This window comes from Nelumbo lutea, chromosome 1 (assembly GCF_056320005.1).
Source record: "Nelumbo lutea isolate HS-2025 chromosome 1, American lotus-T2T, whole genome shotgun sequence".
Lineage (NCBI taxonomy): Eukaryota > Viridiplantae > Streptophyta > Magnoliopsida > Proteales > Nelumbonaceae > Nelumbo > Nelumbo lutea.
The window spans coordinates 214,798,738-214,822,733 of NC_142684.1; the positions used below are offsets into that span (position 1 = coordinate 214,798,738).

The 23,996-nt window shown below is 38.4% G+C and overlaps 2 protein-coding genes across 2 annotated transcripts in view; one reads left to right on the forward strand and one right to left on the reverse strand.

The window, feature by feature from the left end:
• LOC148880909 (uncharacterized) overlaps nucleotides 1–4,842 on the forward strand; it is a 121,663-nt gene extending 116,821 nt beyond the window's left edge. The window contains exons 23-26 of the mRNA XM_088962987.1: nucleotides 3,527–3,613; nucleotides 3,699–3,875; nucleotides 4,059–4,118; nucleotides 4,208–4,842. Of these exons, the coding sequence (XP_088819113.1) occupies nucleotides 3,527–3,613; nucleotides 3,699–3,875; nucleotides 4,059–4,118; nucleotides 4,208–4,282 (399 nt within the window). The 3' untranslated portion in view covers nucleotides 4,283–4,842. The remainder of the gene's footprint in view (nucleotides 1–3,526; nucleotides 3,614–3,698; nucleotides 3,876–4,058; nucleotides 4,119–4,207) is intronic.
• A 2,459-nt stretch (nucleotides 4,843–7,301) lies between these two features.
• LOC148880910 (Acyl-CoA N-acyltransferases (NAT) superfamily protein) lies at nucleotides 7,302–12,297 on the reverse strand. The gene is made up of 7 exons (XM_088962988.1): nucleotides 11,619–12,297; nucleotides 11,408–11,525; nucleotides 9,199–9,453; nucleotides 8,964–9,108; nucleotides 8,765–8,864; nucleotides 8,450–8,678; nucleotides 7,302–7,669 (listed from the first exon to the last, which is right to left on the reverse strand). The coding sequence occupies exons 3-7, from the start codon at nucleotides 9,303–9,305 to the stop codon at nucleotides 7,486–7,488; spliced, it is 765 nt and encodes a 254-aa protein (XP_088819114.1). The 5' UTR covers nucleotides 9,306–9,453; nucleotides 11,408–11,525; nucleotides 11,619–12,297; the 3' UTR covers nucleotides 7,302–7,485.
• Between the last annotated feature and the right edge of the window lie 11,699 nt (nucleotides 12,298–23,996).

Below are 23,996 nucleotides of genomic sequence, written 5' to 3' on the forward strand. Positions count from 1 at the left end.
GATAGTGCTCTAAAAGATGTTTTCCTGGCTCTACTTACAATGGCTGTAGACAGGTCAGCCGTAGTAGAAGACTCTTTTGTGGTGGAAAGTAATGTGATTACATGGACACCATCCTTTAGGAGAGGCTTCAACCTTGGTTCAAAGTATCAGAAACGCAAAGTGTATCAGAAAGGCAATTTTAAGAGATGTATTGAGACACACATAGATACAAACAAAAACCAAGATACACATGGATATGCTATGAAACTCAAATAAATACTAAAAAATATATTAAAAACAATAAGAACAAGGTATAAGGTGGGTCAGGTCGGGTCGACACAATGACTTTGTGGGCTAGCTCGCGGGCCTAGGTGGTCTATGCCTACCTAACTTGGAACCACTAAAAGGTTAGGCCCGGCATAGCCCATGGCACGAGCCTAGGTGGGCCTGGGTCGGGCAGAGCCATGTTGTGGGCCAAGGCTGGGTTGTGTTACAGGCTAGGCCCAGGCCGAGTTGGGCCAGTTTTTTTTTTTTTTTACATTTCTGTTTTTTTTCTTTTTTTGCTAAGTCTAAACGTGACACAAACTTTGGGAAAAATAAAAATTTAACAAAAAATACTTTAACAAAATACAAAAGAGACAACAAGTTGAAAAGAAAATATTAGAAATTTTATTTCATTTGAATTTAATGAATACAAAGTACAAAATGAATTAAACAATACAGTGGAATTTTGGAATTGGAATAAAATATAAATACAATATAATCAAATTAAAAATAAAAACTTACAATGGTATTGAAAAAATAACAAAGAATTTAAATAAAATTGAAAAAACAAATTTACAATCATTTTAATAATGTTATACAATTATTGAGTATACAAAAACATATTGACTTCATTATTTTCTTCAAGTTCCTTGACCTTGATCTACATCATCTGCTTCTGGTGAAACATCAAGTGAAGTGTCATGCCCTCCTTTATCTTGTAGTCTATCCTCAACATCTAGCAAATATTTCAAACATATGTACATCTCTAGGCTTTCATCTTTCATGTAGCTTCTCTTGTTGTCTAGCACCCTAGTACTTTCACTAAAACAATACTCCGATGGAACTATAGACACTTGAGGGGTTAGTAGATCACGTGCCATGGTGGCAAGAATTGGATAATTTTTTCCATGTCACTCCACTAGGCTGCAAGAGATAATAGTACTCTGGTAGTGGTCATTTTTGCTACGGGTGCAAAAGTTTCTAAGTAGTTAATACCATATGTCTGAGTAAATCCTTTTGCAATTAATCGGACCTTATACCTTTCAACAAAATCATCAACATTATGTTTCACAGTGAGTACCCATCTACATCCAACCGGTTTCTTTCCTTTAGGCTGATCAACTATCTCCCAAGTATTGTTTTCGATGAGGGCATCCATTTCTACTTTTAGTGCATCTTTCCATTCTGGTACTTCCAATGCTTCTTGTATTGTTTTGGGAATGGGAATATCAGCAATGAATGCGAGAAAAGACTTGTAGGAGGGAGACAAATGATCATAGGATAGGAACTGAGAAATGCAGTGAGTTGTGGTGCAACTGTGTTTTCCTTTACGGACTGCTATGGAGAGATCAAGGTCACTGAATGAAGGTGAAGGCTCCACGGTTGGATGTCTCTCATCTATAGTATCTATGGTACCTGGATCTGGATCTACAGAAGGAACTAGGGCACTATGGTACCTGGATCTGGATCTGGATCTGTAGAGGGGACTGGGACTGGCCTGCACTATTGAAGTTTGAAATCAACCTGTCTCCATTGTCTGTGATAGACTCTCACATCCTTGCACCTTTGACATCCTTCCCCATTATATCCTTCTTCACTTAATGGGATTAGTAAAGGAACTTTCGATGATCTACTCCCGACTTCACTATTCTCCCCCTGAGGAGAAACCCTTGGATAGTAGGGTTTATCCTCAAAGAAGGTGACATCCATCAAGACAAATCTTTTTCCAGAAGTCGGTTCATAACAGCAATATCCCTTTCAAGTTTGGACATAACCAAGGAAAATACATTTGGAGGCCTTGGGATCAAATTTGCAACTATGAGGGACAAGGATTTGAACAAAGCAAGTGCACCCAAAGGTTTTGAGGGGAATGGTAAACAATTCTTCATCAGGGTATAAAAGGGTAAATGGAGTTTTCATATCAAGAATGCGTGAGAGAATCCGGTTAATGAGATAAGCAGTTGCAAGAACAACATCCCCCTAGAAACGTATAGGCACATTTGAGGTAAACATAATGCCTCTGGCTACCTCTAATATGTGCCTATTCTTTCTTTTAGCAACCCCATTCTGCTGTGGTGTATGTGGGTAGGTACTTTGATGGATAATCCCATGATCAAGCATGTAGGAGGCTAATGGGTTTGCAAAATATTCTTTTGTATTATCGGATCTAAAAATTTTAATTTTGACCCCGAATTGGGTTAAAGCAAAATATTCTTTCCCTTAGGCTAATGGGTTTACCTCATCTCGAGAACGCATAAGGTAAACCCAAGAAAATCGAGTGTAATCATCAACAAATAATAGGAAATATCTGTACCCTCCCCCATGGCAGTGGTATGATAGGGTCCCCAAACATCAATATGCACAATTTCAAAAGGAATATTGCTTATGTTATTACTTAATGAATGGGTAGTCCTGCAATGTTTTGCAAGCTCACAACTTTCACATTTCAAACTAGTCATCTGGACAGATTCAAATATACTTGGAAACAAACTTTTCAAAGCCTGAAAGGATAAATGGCCCAATCTATTATGCCAAAGATGACCTGATCAATAGACTGAGAAACAAAGGATTTCTTAGTTTCACTATCTTCCTGATGAGCACTTCCTCCAAGTAGGTAGATTCCATTTGTCTCACAGCTAGTCCCAATCACCTTCCTTGTTTCCACATCCTGAAAAACACATCGATCAGGAAAAAAGGTTACTGAACAATTCTGCCCTTTTGTAATGCTGCTAACTGAGAGCAAGTTAGTATTAAGCTTAGGAACATGCAAGACGGAGGATAGTGAAATTGCATCAGACAACTTGATGTCTCCTTTGCCAGAAATAGGAACAAGGAATCCATTATTGATGTCTAGAATAGTAGTCTTACAAGACTACAGAGACTCTTTAGATTTTGAACAGAAAATAAAAGAGAAGAAGAGAAGAAGAGAGATAGAGAAGGAGAACTCGTGGGAGAAGCTTTGAAAGAAGAGAGTGGTTGAAGTGCTTAAAACAGCCGCTCCACTCCTTAATTTATATACATAGTTTCCTAATTGTAAAAGAACTTTAATGCTTACATGGCAATATAAGAGAAATCTAAGATGGAATAAAACTAATCCTACTAGGAAAGCTGATCCTAATCAATTAAATCTAAGTACATCTCAGGGCGTCACATGAATACACTTAATGTGGGGTCCACAGTTTCCTACAAGAATCAAAGCTGCACTTTCACTGTAACAAGATATAATAGACTTAGCACTTTATTGTAAGAGAAATTACTCACACCCCTTAGTTGTCTGTGACAGGAGAGGGCATCAGCACCAGGTGCAAGCAGATTTAGTGGCCCTTCTGTTGGTTCTTCTGCATCAATGTTTGAGGGTCTAGGTTCCCCGGTTAGAGCCTGCATTCTTTTATTGCCAATCTGTTCTTTATTTTCTACAATGAAATCTGCAATTCTAATTATTTGGTCCCCTTCAGGTTAGAGATCCTCCATCATATTCAGCATCTGTTATGCAGAGATATGAGTCATTTGAGAACCCATTAGCTGGGCCTGGTGCCCAAAACTTCGAATCACAAGATGATGAACCAAGTCGTTCTGAAAATCGACAGTTTGGAAAAGCACTCTATGACTTCACTGCTGGTGGTGATGATGAGGTATTATAATGTGGTTTGTCATGTTGTGAAAATTGTCTTTGTCTTCTAAACAATAAAGAGCCTTGTGTAAAATGTTCAAGTAATAAAGTTCTATGCTTTAGACATACTTCGTTTTATATTTACGGAAGTGGTTTACTTTTAAGAGTTCAATATTACAAGACTTATGGGTTATTTGTTTTTCAGCTAAACCTGACAGCGGGAGAGGAACTGGAAATTGATTATGAGGTGGATGGCTGGTTCTACGTAAGTATATTAATAGAGTTACAGACCATGCTTTCATATTATCTGAATTGGAATTAGTACTTCTAATGTATTGACCTTTCAAATTTCAGGTCAAGAAGAAACGCCCTGGAAGGGATGGAAAAATGGCTGGTTTGGTCCCTGTCCTCTATGTTAGCCAATCTTGATGGGAATCATCTTTACAAGAAATTTTGAATCTCCCCTATCTACCTTCTATTACTAGTATATCCAATCATCCCTTCTTTCCGCATTTCCTGGCGAGAAATGTGAACCCTTCAATTGTTAGTTCTACCATTAGCCAAGAAAAAAATCATTTTCACAGTTGACAAACTATGAGGCCTTTTTCTCTAAACTATACTTGTCATTTTTCTGCAATCCGAATAGTATGAAGTTGGTTGACAGAAGCATTTTTCTTCTCCTTTTCCCCTCCAAAATTCACAGCAGTTTCTCTTGTCCTTCCATTAGCATGGAGTTTGTAGAATTAGTCATTCATTTTTCAGGGTTTTGTTTTCTCATTTGTAACATATGAAAAAGTTCCTCTTTTTGTTTTTTTTCCATTTATTTTTTGTGTATTCTATCTGTTTTATTTATTTTTTTTGACCATTAATTTCCTGGCATAGTCACCATGGTAACCTATGGCAGATTGGTCTTTCCCATCAACAGTAATTAGTATTGTATTGAGCAAATTGTAACCTCAGTTAATATATTTCTGTTTTGGGTTGTTCAAGTGGGAGTTGGATGGTTATCAAAAATTGTTGTAACCTCGAACTACATGCTACATTTCCGCCCTAAATAACTAAATGAAAATTGATCATGACTGATCCAATTTTTGAGTTATGGAAAGAGCAGAACATCACATGATTCGTCGACCATGGAAAGTGGTAATTGCTTGTATGATTATTTGTTTTAATCCACCTGAATTTTCCCGCTGTTTAGTTTTCCTGTTAACTTAGTTCTGTTCTTTCATTTAAATTTCTTGGTCACAGAAGTTCCAAGGACTAGGACTACCTTGTTAACGGCAAAAGCAGGCTGTTTATTGAACTTGGAATTGGTTCAAGTACCAATAACACATCACTCTGCTCTGCTGATTCAACCATAATTATATGAAGATAAATGTTAATGTTTTTCAACTTTCAACCCATTATGAGGACCTGAAACTCAGTATTTGGCATATCAGTGACCCTGAAAATCGATGCGTATAGTACGATATGTATCATTATATCAATACTTTGGACATTGTTTTCTTGCTTACAAACATTTAAATTGATAGGGGATGCTAACCGAGTCCCATTCACTTCAAAAGTACCTTCTATCTTTTCCCTCAATTGTACTTTGTCTAGTGTTTGGATCCACCAGTCCATGAGCAGATCCCCTTAAAGTTTGCTACTTAGCTTGCTTGATTTTTTAACCATCTGATCTGCCAAGCATCATCTTCGTCTTGAAACAAAGAACTCATACTGGGGTTAGGGGTCCTATAACATTCCTCAGCTATTGTTTGAAGAATCAAGACCAACCATTAATTGGCCCGAGAAGACATTGACTAGGCGCAAAAATAGATGAGTTTAACCTTTAATCTGGACATTACCTGTAGAATTTCCTTCTAAAACTCGAGAACATTATTCTACTACCGAATTAATTAAACATAGTAAACTAAGATGGTTATATTGCTCTGTGCAACTCGTATTGGTCAACTGATCTATCTAGGACTTGTCAGATGGTGGGTCCAGATGCTACAACCTTGTGGAGTTACCGAATACCGAGTTTTGGTGGAGGAAACCATATATTTTGAGACCTATCCGATGACACAAAAGGCTCAAAGCCTCAAAGTATCAGAGTATCAAGCAATTAGCAAATGACACGGTAGCTGAGATAATCAGCTGGCGTCCCTCCAAAGATGGAGGTGCGGGATGAAACCGGTATTTATAATTGCAGATTGATCTGTCCCCACCCCTTAATCCCCTGTAATGGTTATCAAAAATATACATATTGGAATGTTCTTGGGAAATAATGCTTGGATATGGTGAAATGGTTGGGATATGCAGAAATATGCCAGGGAAACTCAAAATCCTGCAGATGCAGAAATATGCGTCCCACTGGGATGTACTTGAAAAACACTGGAAATGGTGGAAGAATTAAAAAGCATGTATGTACTTTTTCAATGAGATAAAACTATAAATCTTTTTTTTTTTGATAAATATTTTCAATGATATAAATCCTAATTTAATGTTAAAAAATATGCTAATTTCAATGATCAATTTTTCTTTTTCTTTTTCTTTTTCTAGTTTTCTGTTTGAACAATGATAGCACTGTTTATTTCAATTAAAAGGGAGTTTAGAAGTTAAATAAAACCCATGTTATTTTAGTTCTCAAGACATCATTCTAAATTTGTAATATGGTTGAGTGGTAAGTACTTCTCTGCTCTGACCGGAATTCGAATTGTATAGTTGGGGTTTAAAAAAAAGATTTGAATAATAGCAATTGAATATGGATTTCATATGGCAAGATTTGAAATACTACTGGATTTAATGGACGAAATTAATGGATTAAATAGAAGGCTGACAACAGATCAGCGGTGATGGCCTAAATCCTCTCTTTCATGCATGCTGCACCCTGAAATTTACGTTTAAATAGAAAACCACGTAAACATTACAGCTCAACAACCGTTCACATATAAAAGAGGTTCTTTCAATCATTTACCTGTTCCAGAAATGTTGTTAAGGCTGCTTATACCAAGTCTGATGTAACGGACTTAAAAATATTGGGAGAATAGAGAAGAGATATAATGGAGAATGATTGCAAATGAAAAGAAACTTGGACAGTGGAAACTGTAAAGGATTGAAGATTTCTCCTTGCCAGGTTGCACCTAGGTTATAGGGTTGTGTGGGGAGAGGGGCAAACGGCCATGTCACTCTATCACTGCTCTAATAATCTTATTCAACTACATCAGCTGTAACACCAATTGAGCTGGCTTGACTTGGGATTGTATCGTTCGGTAAACCCAATTGGACAAAACCGTCCTCTGTTTTTGGTTCATGTCCTATCTGGTATGCATCTGTCAGGAATTGATGCTTTGAGCTTTTTCTTTATTTTGTTTGGTTCCTCAGCAATAATCTTCTTGGATTACCATGGTGGTTCTGATGCCATGGCTGAGTAATGTGAACTGAGGATGTTCAAGGGTGAAAGCAATTTGTATGAAAAAAGGCATCTTATGACTGACATTAATGAAGCGTAAATTTTACAACAGGAGAAATTATACAAGGCACAAGCTACTGAGGATAATGAATAAAAAGGAGGTAGCTGAGGATGAAATCACTCTATGGTGTTGCCTTCAGTTCTTTTTTAGTAGCAGCAGCCAAACAAGGTTACTATGCTACACACATTGGCAACCAGCACCCTCAGTTGTGACGACTCTCTTCTTTTGTCTACTTAAAAAGCATCTGGATTCTTTACATTTGGACCATTTTGGAATCTTCTTGTCTTCATTCTTCCATATTTTTGCAGCCAGGAACTTAAACAGGCTCCTCATACAAGTTGTCATTGCAGTGACAAGTTCTCTGCAGAATAAAAATAAAAGTTACACCTCTGAAACATTTAAAAGCAAAGATAAAAACAAAAATGACAACCAATCTATAATCCTACAAACTGATATTGGCAACTCAAGCAGACAGACAAGACCACTACCACCTAGGAACACAGGTAAGAATACCAAAAGTATTGTAGACTAGAAGTTTCATTTTGATTTCCCTTAATTTAACACATTCAACTCACGTCCATAGAGCAGTTAACTGTAACTCCACCATGGTAGGACCTTTCACACTGATATGATATTCTAGTGAATGAGTTGTTCAGTGTCTGCAATTATATTTTATCAGCTCTACTATGTGCAATAATATCTGCAACATGGGTGTGAAGAGCTTAAAAAGGTTATTCCTAATTTAATTTTACCAAAGGTGCCTTCTGAATTGCCCATTCAGAGTCTAACTAGCATTGAGCGACTCCCAGGGGAATAATAAGCAAAATTCGCTCGCCCCAACTAATGCATGAAGAAAATAAAAATCAAGTAGTTAATTCATTTTTCAGGGCTACTTAGTTAATCATGAATTTCCTTGGTTAGCTATTTTCAAAGTTTTTGCATGAAAAAGGAGCTCCCTTGAGCAAACATTGACTTGAAAAGTCATGGCTTATTTCTGTAATACACTGGCCTTAACCTTGAAAAGTAATAATTATGTAAAAATACAAACTATCTCCATAGCAAGGCAAGTTGATATCAAGTAACGAATTTTAGCACTTTTTGACAAAGAAAAATATAAAAAGAAAAGGAATGTCATACATACAATGGAGAACAAGAAGATCGGTGACCATTTATGTAATAGACAAACAAGTATGCATCATAGTGTTGGCCCTGGATGTAATAAAAATTTGACAATCTCCGTATACACTTGAACAACATCTTCTTGTAGAATGTAATGGCTGGATCGTTGTAAGCAATCACATGCAAGTAAACTGCTTGACAAGTAGGAATTCTTGATGCATATTTAGTAACCTCTCGAATAAGTGAAGTAGCTGATATCCAACAGAATAAACACCATTTTAGTAGGTCAAAGAGGCATTCACAAAATAACAAAACAAATTAGAAGAAAAATTATTACCTATCCCAAGATTTCTGTAAGGCTCTACTACACCCAGTGTCAGAATATAAACAAGTGTTTGGTCTATCCTTGAAGAGTCATGTCGAAGTGTATCTGCTATCTGTCAGGCCGATGGTTGGTTGCAACAAATTGTTACCTTTTAATACACATAAATAAGAGTAACTTACATTTTTGAATGTTAACAAAGACAAATCCTAACCTCACTTTCATTTGCTGGGATAATACGTGCAGTGACAAATCCAATAAGTTCATCACTATGAGAGCCAGGTCTACTGCGGTCAACAGCTCCCCATGAAACAATGTCACGGCCATTGACAACATTGAGGAAGAACTCAGACTCATACCTAAAAATGGCATCCTCAAGAACAAAATCAGAATGCTACACACACACAAAACGCATATACCAACCTGGGTAGGCATCGGTGCATTTTCACCTGATAGGAAATAGATCAGCATGTATCTTTTCAAGAACTTGAAGATCAGAAGGTGTTATAGGTCTATAAGCAATATTTGGACAATGTTGGGCTTTTGGATCCACCATCAAGGATTATGGCATTAATCCCCTTCAAAGATATGAAATACTTGGCAAACATATAGAAGAATCCTTTTTTTCCCATTCAGACATCTCCCATGGAATCAATCAAGCTGTTATTGCAAACCATGAAAAACATTGTTTTATCATTGTTTACCTGGAATTGAAAAGAGAAAAGATAATGAGTACGTTTTCAGTTGTACTAAAAACCAGAAATAGATGACCAAATATGATATTCAGTCACTAATTCCTCCTTAATTCATGCAGTTAAGTAACCACAAATATGATATTCAGTCCCTCACAGATGACCAAAATATTTAATTTCTGCTGTGGCAGGTACAGTTGAAACCAAAATAAATATTGAAAAAGTTTAATTTTATCAAGTTGCCATGTCTTCATTAAGTTTGCTTTATTTCCTTCTTTCTTTGTTGGCAGTGACTAATTTCTTTCATGAGTTCCATGATGAAGTTGGTTGAATTTGAATTACCAAAAATTCCCTGGTAAGCTCTCAAATTTGATGCTAATCATGAATAAATTCTTCTAAATGTGTTATGTATTGCTTTCTCTGATCCGTTTAGGAAATTTGAGCAATGTGAAAAAAGAGAGGAATTACTGAGTTTCTTCTTTTCATTGTTGTATATCCAGGTGAATGAATCTTTTTAATCTAGAGTTTGTCATAATGCTTAAGATCATTATTACTATATTTTTTACTGCAGGAGACAGGAAAAAGGAGCTGCAAAAAATGAAAAAAAATGCAGCCATTTATCACTTAGATGACTCAGGTAAGTCTAATATTCAGAAACATTTATCATTATCACCCGTAAACCAGGTTGAGTTGATGTTCAGTATAATGTACGGTTACCTTAGTCAAATTTATCCTTTTAAGTTTTCCTTGACATATTCTATTGAAGGAAATCTATCTCAATTATTCCATGATTTCCAACAAGTAAAAGTGACAAGCTTGCATCTATACATGTTGTAGTCATTCTAAATTTTTGTTTAACCCATTACTTATTGAATATACAACTCATTAAAAGATATACTGTTATTTACACTATCAATAGTTTTGTCATTCATAATGTAATGACAAATTCATGAACTCCAACTGTTTAGCACTTTTATCTGTACAACTACAATCACTTTGAACATGGCAGTTTTGATAAAAGTGCTAGAGGTCTAGGGTCAATCATGAAGTTTAAAATTACTATAATACAATGTTAAGGGCCATTGCTTGGTGTATTGGTAAATCTTGGGGTAACAAGCAAGAGAACACAGGTTTGAGTCTGAGAACATTCACTTTCTACCCAAGCAGGGACCAGCATTGGGTAGCGCCCTTTTTATAAATAGTGATTTAATCTGTTAGGCATAAAACCTGGCACCCCAGGATAATATGCAACTCCTCTATCTCTTGACTCTTTTAATACAATTACCCCCAGGAAAAAAAAAAACATAATGGTGGTTTAATCTGTTAGGAACTTCTCTTTTAAGTTCAACAAATTTGAACCGGATGGTGCATGCTCAGTAAACATTTAACAGCTGAAACACTTCTTAGAAAAGAGCAACATCCAATGAACAATAGAACAATAAAACCTGGGACTCTTCCTAGGATCTTGAATTCTGCCATGTAAAAAAGCTAAAACATCAAATTCCAAATAGGAGAGGGGAGGATTAATGCTAATCCCTATTCCAAAATAATGAATGGAACTAGTATTTCCGGATTCCTACTTTAGGGTACCAATTAACCATATAAAACACATGAAGAATCACCAAAATCATCATCCAACATCCTACAGAGACAGAGTCAAACTAGGTGGTGGAGGTGATTAAGCCCATCAGCATCAAATGATAAAAGAAGAAAGCTAAAACTCTCTCTTTTGGTAGAAATTTATTAAACTCAGAAAAGTCAGGTTCGTCAAATGATGGACACAAAGAACCCTCCTGCTTATGAGATCAGAAAACGAAACTAAGACAATTATATCATCTAAATTTGTATACTAAATTCAATTTGTATATTAAAATTCAATCTGACTGCCAGGAAAAAAAAATGAAAATAAAAGAATTATCATTCGAATCATTTAACAAAGTTCAAACTTTTCAGTAAAAGAACAAACCCGTGAATTTCAACTGTGCAATAAGTCGAGAGATGAAGAAAATTCGAGTCAGAAGTATCCACGCACAACCAGTGAGGACTTGAGGGGAACGAAACAGATAGATCAATAAACTAAATACCTGAAATTCAAACTTGTAAAGTATAAATTTCTTGGTGGAAGAAAAAAAAACAGATAAAAATTTTCTCTTTGGATCAGGAATGGAAGATCATACCTGATTTCGGGGAAGCAATTTCACAGGCAAAGGAGAAGGACGTTGGAATATAAGAGTTGCAGAGAAAATAATAAAAGAGAGAAAAGTTCCTTTCTTTCTTTCCTTGTTTCCTTGGGAAGTCGTCTTTGGAATAAAGAATGTGAGCGTGTTGGTATTCCGGTTGTTTATGATTCTGAAAGGTGACTCGCAGTTCACGTCCACCGTTCACGCTTCACGTTTGCGGTTTACCTGTCCTTGAACTTGACGAAAACGCCCCCATGAACTCTGCGGATATACCCGCCAACGCCATGAATGGGTGATGGGTTACCCGATAACCCGCCCCACCTTAGCCCGGTCGTGCCTGCTCCATTCTTATGAATGTGGAAACTGGAAACTGTTGTAGGATTTTAATTATTTTGTACTCCTTTCGCTTCGGCAGAAACCAGAAGGATTTTGATTCAAGCAGAGCACTTCACATGAAAAGAATCTTTAACTATGAATTGATTCACCCAAATTTGATTCTGAGCTCACTGCAGAATGCAACCAATCTTGAATCTAGAATTAACTAGCCTAATTATGAATCATGGATTGTGAATCAGACATGAACCCCATTGTATGAGCATAGCTTCCACTTTTCATTAAACAAAAGTGCAGAAGAGAAGACCAGGTATTAGCATTATTTGTTGTGAGCTGTAACGTTGGACCTTGGTTCTCCAGAGTTCTAACTCTATTAACTAGGCTCCAAGGACTTGGTCAAACCTCCATGTGCTACAAATCAATGCCCTTAATTTTGCATATTCCATTGATAAGCTTTTTTCCAGAAATTTGCCCAATATTATATTATAGGAAATTTATCCTTATGTAGTTGTTGTAGGGACTAGAGAGTTCATACTGAGAACAAGAGAGAACAAAAAACACAGGTCTGCAATTCAGAAGACTTCATTCTGAAAACTAAAATTTGCAGGAATCTCAGCAGAACCGAACTATATCTTGTCTTGTTTCATTTCTTACTGTTTCATTTTACCTGCACTGCATCACCTCTTTGTATCACTGGCACCTGGGCTGCATGTCCATTATGTTTGGCCTGAATGTCCATTACAAAACTGGGTACAGTTTCCAATCTTGTTCTGTTTCAGATATCTTCACATTGACTTGAAGTACTGATTCCTTTCACATGGGTATGCTAGATATTAGCTTGGAGGGAGCAAAGCTGCTTTAATTTTTTGTGATCCATAGAAACTCTATGTTCATATAATGAACATATAGAAGAAACCGATGTGTTTAGGCAAGCCATTAATTGATAACTGAGAATGGTTTAGTGTGAAACAGAATCTGAGGGCAATTTTGCACAATTCAGCATGTTTAAGGATTTCTATCATTTGGATTCTAAAACGATGTTTGGAGAAATCCACAGAGAGTACAAATTTTAAAATCCATAAGTGGCTAGTCAAATTAAAATCTACATTCAGATCATGAAATATGCAATAATCCAACATGGATCTTGTCTGAAATGCTCCTTTATACAGAGAGACGTTTGCGGCATGTCATAAGATGATCTCTTTGGATCAGATCAGTACTATTAATGGGAGCCATATAGATCATCTGAAAGGTGTTCAACGAGTTAGCTCCCCTAATGGAATTGATAAATGTTAGAAAGAGACAAATTGGGAAGTGGGAAGGAACCCCCTTTCCAAGAGACCAAGAGAAAAGAAAGAGCAAATGTGTAGGAAAAGGCCATGGTCCATGAATTTGTTGTTTTGTCTGCAAATTTGAGCATCCAACTTTGGCTTTGTACAAGCAAAAAACCTTTTAAAGGGTTGGTAAGAGCGTCAGGATCGATGTATCAGTAATGAGCTAAAATGTTTTCAGGCTAAAATATTTTATCTATATTTTGTCTCTTGTACGATGAAAACAAAGTTTCCACCAACAGTCAGTCATGTAAAAGCTCAAGTCTGCAAACAGATTAGTAGGTAAACCAAAATTGGGTCAAATGAACCTTACATTGCTAAGGACGCCATTGAATTCGTTGCCAAAAATGCCACCAAGAGAGGTCAAGAATTAGCTACATATAGCAAATGCGTCCAGAGTTACGTAGAAGTGGAGAGGGGTTGTCGCTTATCATTCTAATCTATCCCAACAATGCATGAATCGCGCCAGTCTCATTTTTCACTGCAACCCAAGACTTCAACCCCTCTTCCCCTCTGAATTGCGCGATTTGATGCTCTCTATTCGCAGATAGTTACAATTAGAGGTGTAAATTGAGTTGTGCCGCCCACAGCTTAGTATGGTCGGGTTCAATTTTGATTTCAATCATTGAAATCAAGTTGGGATTCTGAACTGACAATGTAGGTAAGTTCAATTAAATTAATTTTTATTCTTTTTAGAATTTAAAAAAAAATGGTTGGCTCCTCCTAAAACCAATTCTCCTAAAGTTCAATGTCGGTGATATTCAGTCGCATCATGATAGTGTTAGCACTGATATGGATGCTATTGATATTGATGGAACTTTCACCCCTAGTACTGATACTAGGGGAAAGAAAAAGACGGCCTCTAAGTTGATTAGCCCGATTTAGAAATATTTGAAGGGAACGGAAAAAGAATTATTTGCCAAAAATGTAGAAAAGACTTTAGCTATTGTAATAATGGTGATATTAGCCATTTGAGCAGACATACGTTCATATGTGAGAAAGAAGAAGAAAAAAAAAAGAAAAGGGGAGAAAAACAACACAAACACACATTTTTTTTTTTTTTTTTTTTGGGGGGGGGGGGGGGCGAGTGTTGGTACATTTAAATATTCTAAAGAAAAAAATGAGACAAGAATTAGCAAAATACTATTCTATAAATCCACAATATAAAAAAGTTTCTAAGAATACTATTAGGTCAAATGCTTTAAATTTTTTTTATTCATATAAACAAAATTTAATTTATATGTTATCAAACCTTAATTCTAAAGTTGCAATTACTTTTGATATTTGGACTTCTAAATTTAACATAATTTATATTTGTATTACCGATCATTTTATTGATGAAAAATGGCTTTTAAATAAAAGAATTTTAAGTTTTACTAGGCTTGAATGGTCAGGCTCAGTTATTGTTGCAAGCATTTTAAATACTTTGCATGATTATGGAATTGAGAATAAATTATTTTTTATTAGTTTTGATAATACTTGTAATAATGATTCAGCAATAAATATTTTAAAATCTTAATTAAAACTATGTTTAAATAGTAAATTATTTCATATTAGATGTGCATGTCACATCTTAAATTTATGTATTCAGGATGCTTTAAATATTATTTCTACTCATATTTCTAAAATTATAAATTGTATTATATATATTAAAAATTTTGGAGCAAGAATGAAAAAAAAAAAGTTCTGGAGCAAGAAAACAAGAATTTAAATATTTATGTCAAAATTATGGTTTAAAATATAAACATTTTATATTAGATGTTAAACATAGATGGAATTCTACCTATGCTATGTTAGAAAGTTGCATTTCTCATAAACAAATTCTTACTGATTTTGATAGTGTAAAAATGCCTAATGATATTATATTTGAATAAGACTGGAAAATGACAATTTGTATGAGATTTTTTAAAACATTTTTATGATGCAACTAATGAATTATCAGGTATTTAGTATCCAACTAGTTGTAATTTACCTTATAAATTAATGGCAATTAGTGATTGTTTTGCAAAATATAGAAATAATCCACAATTTAAAAGTATTGTTGAAATAATGGAAAATAAATTTAAAAACTATTGAAAAAACATTTCACCTCTTTATTGTTTAGCTATAATATTAGATCCTAGGATTAGGAAATATGGTTTAGATATATTATTTGAAACGTATTCTAAAAATGTAAATATTGATATTGGAAATAAAAAAGAGGAAATTAATAGTTTACTATTTGAAATGCACAGTTTATATAAAACTGAAGTAATAGGAAATAATTCTACAAGTTGTACAGTTGCATCTTCTACTTTTGAACTTAAGCCAATAGTAGAAGAGAAAAAGTTTTTTTATTTTATAAGTAGAAGGCAAAAACCTACTACCTTAACAACCAGTTCATTTAATTTTTATTTACAAGCAAATTTTTCTACTTTAGGTGAGGGAATAAATAATTTTAATATTTTAGCCTAGTGGAGTGAACATTCAAAAAATTATCCAGTTCTCGCCGCCATGGCACGTGATCTACTAACACCTCTGATGTCTATACTTCAATTGGAGTCTTGTTTTAGTGGAGGTACTAAGGTGTTGGACGACAAGAGAAGCTGTGTGAATGATGAAAGTATATAGAGATGTGCATCTTCTTTAAAGATTGGTTGGATGTTGAAGACAGATTACAAGACAAAGGAGGGCATAACACTATACCTGATATTTCACCTGACGCAGATGATGAAAGTGATGAACAATAGTTGTATAGCATTTTTCAAATTATTGTAAATTTTGTTTTAATTTTATTTAATTTATTTGCTATTTTTTAACAATGTAACTTTGTATTTTCAATTTGTAAATATATTGTATTTTTTATATTTTATTAATTTATTCCATTTTCCATTTTCATATTTCATTCATCCAAGTATCCAACCATTGTATGCTTTGTAGTTTGTATCGTTCAAATTTAAATGAAATAAAATTCCTATTTTTCTTCCAATTTGTTATTCCATTCTTATTCGACAAAGTTTTTTTTTTCATTTATTTGTTAGATTTCTCATTTCTTTTTTTTTTTTCAAATAGTTCCCAAAGCCCAAAAGAAAGTTAAATATTTTAGTTTTACACTTTTACTTAGCAAAGAAATAAAAAAAAAAACAAAAAAACAAAACAAAAAGAGGTAAAAAACAATCTGGCGCAGTTCAACCCACACCCACGCCCATGGCACGACCTATAGCCCAGCCCGGCCCAAGCCTATGGCATGGCATGGCATGACATGGGCCCACAAGGGCTTGGGCTGTGGGTCGTGCCAGGTTGACCCCCCAAGTTATCCCTAGGGAGGACGGCACGACATGACTGGCACTTTGCCCGGGCCGTGCTGTTCTAGCCCGACATGGCCATTTTACACTTCTAGGTTAGAGTGTCTGAGTTGCTTTACCCGGGGTGGGAACTTTGATGCTTAAGTCAGCGATAAGTTCTTGGAGAGATATAAAGAGAGAGCTAGTATGCTTGAGAGCTAAATCGTCAGTACCTTTTTTGTGAATGGGGATGCCTTTATATAGGCTAGTTGCCATAAGACTCACGAAGTGCGTCCGAGATATCCAGCCCATCTGATTCAGAGGTGTTTTCATGCCCAAAGATGAACTCTACGTAAGTAGGTAATGTCTATCCAGTTGCGTCCGAAATGGGTTGGGTGATAACTGACTTCGTCCAACGTGGCGCCGTGATCCCAGGGAAGTCAAAAATGACACTTTGCTCGTAGAAGAGGTAACTTGGCACGTCAAGCAAGTCGCTAGCTGAACTCGAGTCAAGTCAGTGGAAGCAGGTCGCCTCTTACACCAACTTGATGTGTTGCCGAGCTGATTACAGTTCAACCTGCCGAAGTGGTGTTGAGGCCACCAAGGTGGCTACGAGGTGTCTGAGGCGCTCCTAAGGTTTACTTACATGGTGCTGAAGTGTCAACTAACTGTTCTGAGGTGCCACGTGTTATCATGTTACTGGAGGGCCAAATCGCCCCTCATCAATTGCCCCCACTCCCGAGTCGATGCCAGTTCGGCAAAGGGAGTAGCTCATAGTCAATCTTCGGCCTGTGGTGATTCGCTTGGTCAGTTTGTAGATCACTCGGCTTGTTCGCCCAACTCAGCTCAAGGGCGAGCTAACACGTGACAAAATTCGAATTTCAAATTTCAAATGGGGTGCTCAAGTTGAGTGCGCAAATTTTTAAAATTCAAATTCTCCCACGAGTGGTGCTCTCCTAGACTGTCAATCTGTCATCACGTTGCCTCGTCCGTTGATTTTCTGCGCCCAAGTCTATAAATAGGGGGGTCCCTGTAGGGGTCCCATTTGCACTGTTTTAAGATTTCCGACGAGAGAGTGGGGCGAGTAATTGTAGGAGAATTCTGCTGTGAGATCGTTGTCAGTTCGATAGGAGAAATCTAGTTGGGCAAGGTTGACTTCTGTTTTCCAAAAAGTTGGTGAGTCTTTTTTCCCTCTTTTAGGCATGTACTCAAGGAGTCGGAAGGGGGGGTACTCTTATTCTACTAAGGCCAAGGAGGGGTCCTCGGCATGAGATCGGCAAGGTTCCCACATTGGGGCCTCAACTTTTTGACAAGAGCCGGAGTCCAACTCCCATATCGATCCTAGCAAGCTAAGCGGGGAGGAAATTATCGATTTAGCATCTGCATTCCACATCCGAAATGAGTTCAACTATATTCAACCTATCCCAGACCAGTTCCCTTGGAGTCACGGTTGAGGCAAAGTCTGTGTCTTTGAGGAGGCGTTGGTCACTAGCCTCCGATTTCCTCTTCACCCATTCATTGTTGAGGTTCTCTCTCTCTCTCTACGGTATTTCTTTGGGGCAATTTCACTCGAATGCCATCTAGACCCTCGTGGGTACATTTTCTATTAGCTACCATCTTGACTTTCCTTTGGGCATAGATGTCTTCTCGGGGTTGTACAGAATAAAGAGGGTTCCCAATGAGCCCTACTATTTTTAATTGTCTTTCCACCAAAGTTATAAGCTTCTGGGAGGTTTTCCCACAAAAGTCAAGGACTAGAAGAGTAGGTACTTCTTCCTTTCTCAGGAGGTCGGCTGGCCTATGGATATCGTTTAGCGATGTAAGTACTTCTTCCTTTCTCAGGAGTTCGTTCACGAGTTGGGAGTAGTTCCATCCAGCACATCACCCATCCCATTGTTGTGTGACAACAATGGAGCTATTGCTCAGGCTAAGGAGCCACGAGCCGACTCGAAGTCGAAGCACATCGAGAGGAAATACCACGTACTTCGGGAGATTGTTGGTAGAGGGGACGTCCTGATTCAGAAAGTAGTGTCAACGGAAAATGTAGCAGACCCATTGACAAAGCCACTATCACAGAAAGTGTTTGAGAAACACGTGGAAAGCATGGGACTCCGGCTAGTACCTGATTGGACCTAAGCGCAAGTGGGATCTGTTAGACAATTTTGTATGCCCTTAGCTTCAATCAAGATGATGTACTTTATGAGTTTATTGTAAATGAATAAAAGTGCATATTTGATTCATGTTCCCTGGGTACGTTTCTCTGTAATACCCTTAAACTAGACACTTAATGAGACTCGTGTTAGTTTAGAATGTTCATAGCCAGGGAGTCGGTCTGGGGAGACCTATCCTGACAAGGCTGACACTGTGGTGCCACCAAATCGATTGGGGTGGCCTATCTTAGCTGCCAGGGTGAGACCCTAGGCACATACACTGTAGGATTGATTGAATCTTTGAACTGGACCAAATTTCCGGTATTGCCCTGGACCTTGGAGATTGATGGGCAAAATTGAAAAATTACACCCGACCCCTAGACTTGATTATGATACTGCACTAGGTATCGGATTGGGCTGTCTTTGATATACCATTCAGTGAGATCCTTAGAGGGGGTTAAAACCTGGGTATGTTGGGACAGTCTGAGAATTCATCTGAGTGGGTGATCATAGTGACAGGATCAGCCCCATTGTCAGACAAAGGTAATGATCGGGGATGCACTCTCACTGATGGAAACCAAGACTGTCGGCAGCCGATTTCAATCGTTGAGATTTGTTTTGCAAAATATATTTTATATGAGATATAAAAGTATATATAAAATGGTTTCTAAAAGGTTTGCAAAAGGTTTTAATTCCCATGATCCATATAAGTAGAGAGTGCAACACTATTCCTTACAACCAAGGGAGAGGTCCTCTCTTGTCGGACATTGTATGATCATTATGGGCTGAGAGGTTAAGTGTAAGACCATTGAGGATGATACCTGATGGGCTAATCTTGCATCTGCCCACAGTCCAAGATCTAAATAAGATTTAGATCTGGAAACCTCCTAATTAGATTAGGAGATGGCTGATTTGATGTGTAGATAAGATAAGGGTTATCCCTTATCACTTAAAGGGACTTTTATCCAGATATGATTTGAATTAGCAACTCCTAATAGGATTAGGAGTTGATCCCTTTGAGATTATAAAAGGAGGAGGGGGCGGCAGCCTTAAGATATGCAACCAACACACTCCTGTCTTCAGAGCTGAGATTACAAGAAGAGAGATTTATGCACCCTACAAATACTCTCTTGCCGCCTCCTTCCTGCAGTCGCCGCCTCCAGCAGTTCGATCTCTAGTTCTTGGGAGAAATCAAGATTTGATCTTGATACCAATCTTTTGGAGAAAAGACTGGTTGGAGTTGTATTCACAGGCCATCTAGTTGATTCTTGCGAAGGGTCAAGTTCTTTTGGAAGAACACTATTGATTCTGCTCTCCCCTGCACTGCGCCATCTTCAGTGGGAGCACCTCCATTGGGAGATACTGTTTATCTGTATTAGGTATAATCCCTCCCTACTCCTTTTGGTTCAGATCTAGCTCAGTTTATAGTTCAAGAATGATCTGTGAAAATATGATTTTCTAAATAGGGAATTCGATTCCCAGTTGAAGGGAGAGAAATTTTTTTTGAAATCCCCCCCCCTTATTCTGTAATCTTTGGGCGTCCATGTGATGGATATCCTATCCCTTCACAGGTACCATAACCTTCCTTAGTACTAGGTCACCAACTCAAAATTTGCATCTCTTAACTCGGGTGTTATAATACCGAGCTACTTGCTAATGGTATGCCACGGTCCGGATATAGGCCAAGTCACGAACTTCTTCCACCAAGTCAAGGTTAGTCCATAGCAAATCCTTGTTAGTCTCCTTTTTGTACGTCTTGAACCACAAGGTCGGCACCTCAATCACGGTTGGGATAACAGTCTTCGCACCTTATGTTAGGTTGAAAGGAGTCTCGTCGGTTGACATTTTGATAATAGTTTGGTAAGCCCAAAGGACACTAGGCAGCTTGTCCACACACAAACCCTTAGCTCGGGAGATCCAAATTTTGTGTCTATAGTGTATCGCCCTATTCGCCACTTCAGCTTGACTGTTTGCCTGAGGGTGAGCCAATACAGTGAAATTTTGTTGGATTCCCATCTCGGGACATCAATTTTGATTTTTTTTTCTTTGAGCTGCTTCACGTTGTCTGATATCAACACCTTGGGAGTCTGAATCTGTAGACAACACTCTTCTAGAAAAAGTTTGCACGTTTCGAGTTGTGATGGATACAAGCGGCTTGGCTTCCACCCACTTCGTAAAGTATTCAACCACAATGACCAAGAACCTTCTCTACCCAATCGTAGGTGGGAAGGGACCAAGGATATCTATCCCCCACTATGCGAATGGCCATGGGCGGATAAGGTACTTTAGGTCGGCAACAACTTGATTTGGGCACCCTAGTAGTAGCCTTGTTGTAAAACTTTTTTGGTGGGCGCCCTACCCCCCAGGTGTCCTCCGTAGAGACCTTCATAAATCTCATGTAGCACCTAATTTACTTTAGTTAGGTGCAAGCAACACAGGTAGGGGAGCATGAACGACCTGCGATACAATTGCTTGCCAATAATTATATAGCGAGCTAATTTCCGCCCTACCCTCCGAGCTACATTGCGCTCCGCAAGTAGTGTCTTGTGGCATAGGTAGTCAATGAACAGATTCATCCAGCTCGGCTCTGCAGCCAAAACGGGAGTGACATCTTCTACTAACCTTTCTATGCTAGGTCGTGGCAGGTTTTCAATGTAGACCGTTCTCTTCGCAGTATCCGTCGCACCAGCTAGCTTCAAGAGTGCATCGGCTTTGGTGTTCTCAAACCTCGGAACTTGCTAGATCTACCAAGAGTGGAAGTTGGGCAGGAGCTCTCTAACCTTGGCCAGGTAGGCCGACATGGCAGGCTCCCAGGCCTCATACTACCCATTCACTTGGTTCACCACTAGTTGTTATCGGTACACACCATGAGATGTTTCGCACCAACCTCTTTTTGCTAGTGATAACCCGACTCTCAGCTCCTCGTATTCAGCTTCATTGTTCGATACTCGGAACGTGTAACCAGAGAGAATACTCCAGCTTCATCTCACTAGATCCATAGAGTATCATCCCAACTCCGCTTCCACACTAGTTAGACGAGCCATCTATATGCAGGTCCAGGGCCCCTTGTCCCAATTCGGGCCGGGTGCCGCACTGGTTGATGCCTACGAGGTGGTCACGACCTCGACAACTTTAGGGGTCGGCATGCTAAATGTGCACTTGGTGACAAAGTCAGCCAGGACCTATGCTATGATCGCTAGGCACGGCTCAAACTGGATGTTGTACTCACTAAGCTCGATTGTCCATTTGTTAACCTTCCCGAGACCTCGAGTTGGCTTCGATGCCATGTCGGTTCACTATGTACTCGAGGAACTTGCTCTACGTGACCCCAAAGACACACTTTTTCGGGTTAAGCTTCATACTGCATTTTCTTAGAATGTTGAAAACGTTGTTTAGGTCAAAAATCAAAAAGTATGAAAACTAAGTTTTGACAACCATATCATTGATGTAAACTTTAATTTTATTGCCAATTAACTCAACAAATATTTTATTTACAAGACATTGGTAGGTTGTCCTAGCGTTTTTCAAGCCAAAGATTATCACTTTATAACAATAAAGGCTAGTTTCAATTACAAATGTTGTCTTCTCCTGGTTAGCTGGACCCCATCTGAATTTGGTTGTAATCGAAAAAGGCATCCATGAAGCTCAACAACTCGAACCCCATAGGGAGTGGGAAGTTGTCCTTTGGGTGGATTCAGTTGGGGTCGATGTAATCAACAAACATGTGCCACTTGTCATTGGCTTTCTTCACAAGTATTGGATTGGCAATGCAGCTCGGGTATTGGACCTCTCTAACAAAGTCTGCTATGAGAAGCTTCCCTACATCCTCGTCTACTATCCTCCACCGCTCTTGGGCGAGGTTCCTTTTCCTCTATCGGAATGGTCTGACTAAAGGGTCAACATTTAGCCTATGAGTTATGACAGAGGGGTCTATGTTGGGCATTTCTACTTCCTACCAAATAAAAACATTTATGTTTTTAATTAAAAAACTTACCAGGTCAGAGCATAGTGGTTCTGTGAGGTGAGCTTCGATCTGTACCATCTTCTCGGGGTCGGTATATGAGACTGGCACCATGATGGTGTCCTCCATGGGGCGAGCTCTCTCATCGTCGTTCTCTCGAGGCAGCTCCAAGTTGACGTCGATGGCTTGCTTTCCTTTGCCCTTCAGTATGGCCATGTAGCACTTGCGAGACTCAAATTGATCACCTCGCACCACTCCTACTCCATGGTCTATCGGAAACTTCATCGATAGATAATAGGTCGACACTACCGCTCCGAGGGCATGTAAGATAAGTTGGTCCAAAATGACGTTATAGGGCGAGGGGGTCGCGACCACTAAAAAGTCGTAATCGAAGCGTACTAAGTTCGGTGTCGGTTCTGTTATTACTAGAACTCTTACCCAGCCTAGGGGGCGAACCACTTTTCCGCTAAAGCTGACCAAGGGGACGTTGGTCGGCTCTAGGTCCTTCCTCTCGAGATCCATTGCTTGAATGCCTCCAAGAAGATGATATCGGCCAAGCTTCCTGAGTCAACCAAAATCTACTTTACCTCGAATTCGTTTATGACTAACTTGATTATGAGGACGTCGCCGTACAGATACTAGATCCCACAAGTGTCATCCTCGGTGAAGTAAATCACTTCCTCCACATGGGGGAGCTTTGACAGGTTCTCATCCTCATGCTTGATCTCTCAAACTAAGTTCTTTCCCACCGAATTGTTGCATCCTACTACTATGGACCCTCCTGTGACCATGTTAATAACGCCATGGATGAACCACTCTTCTACTAGTGGATCTCGAGGGGGCTGGTCCCTATTCTGGTCCTTACTCAACTGTGGCACTTCTCTTGTATGATCGGCAGGTCGGCTTTGGTCCTCCTTCTTAATGAACTACTTCAATTAATCTTGATAGATAAGCTCCTCAATCTCATCCTTGAGGTTACAACAATTCTCAGTGTCATGGCCGATGTCCCGATGAAAGTGGCAATATTTGTTAGGGTTCCTATTGGCAGGGTCTCCTCTCATCTGAGGTAGCCATCTGACATACTCGACCATTTTGATCTGCATCAGATTTTTCCCCTCTTCGTATTCAATGTAGTGCAGTTACAGTTCTAGATAGGGGGAGTGCGAGAACGCTGACCCCAAGATCTACTGCTTTTATACGAAGACCTGCTTCTTCTCCGCAATGACCTACTACGATGGTTGCAAGGGGACCTGCTGCACCTTGGTGACTTAATCTTCCGTTGCTGTTTGTTGCTCCCCAACTCATCTAACGACCGCTTCCATTTGTTGCTCAGTTCC

Bases quoted from the DNA above. Each gene is read 5' to 3' on its own strand.
- LOC148880910 (XM_088962988.1), bottom strand. From the start codon at position 9,305: ATGGTGGATCCAAAAGCCCAACATTGTCCAAATATTGCTTATAGACCT. The intron at 8,865-8,963 runs GTTAGGATTTGT...TCGGCCTGACAG, and splicing joins TCCCAGCAAATGAAAGTGAG to ATAGCAGATACACTTCGACA. The intron at 7,670-8,449 runs GTATGTATGACA...TTTATTCTGCAG, and splicing joins CGATCTTCTTGTTCTCCATT to AGAACTTGTCACTGCAATGA.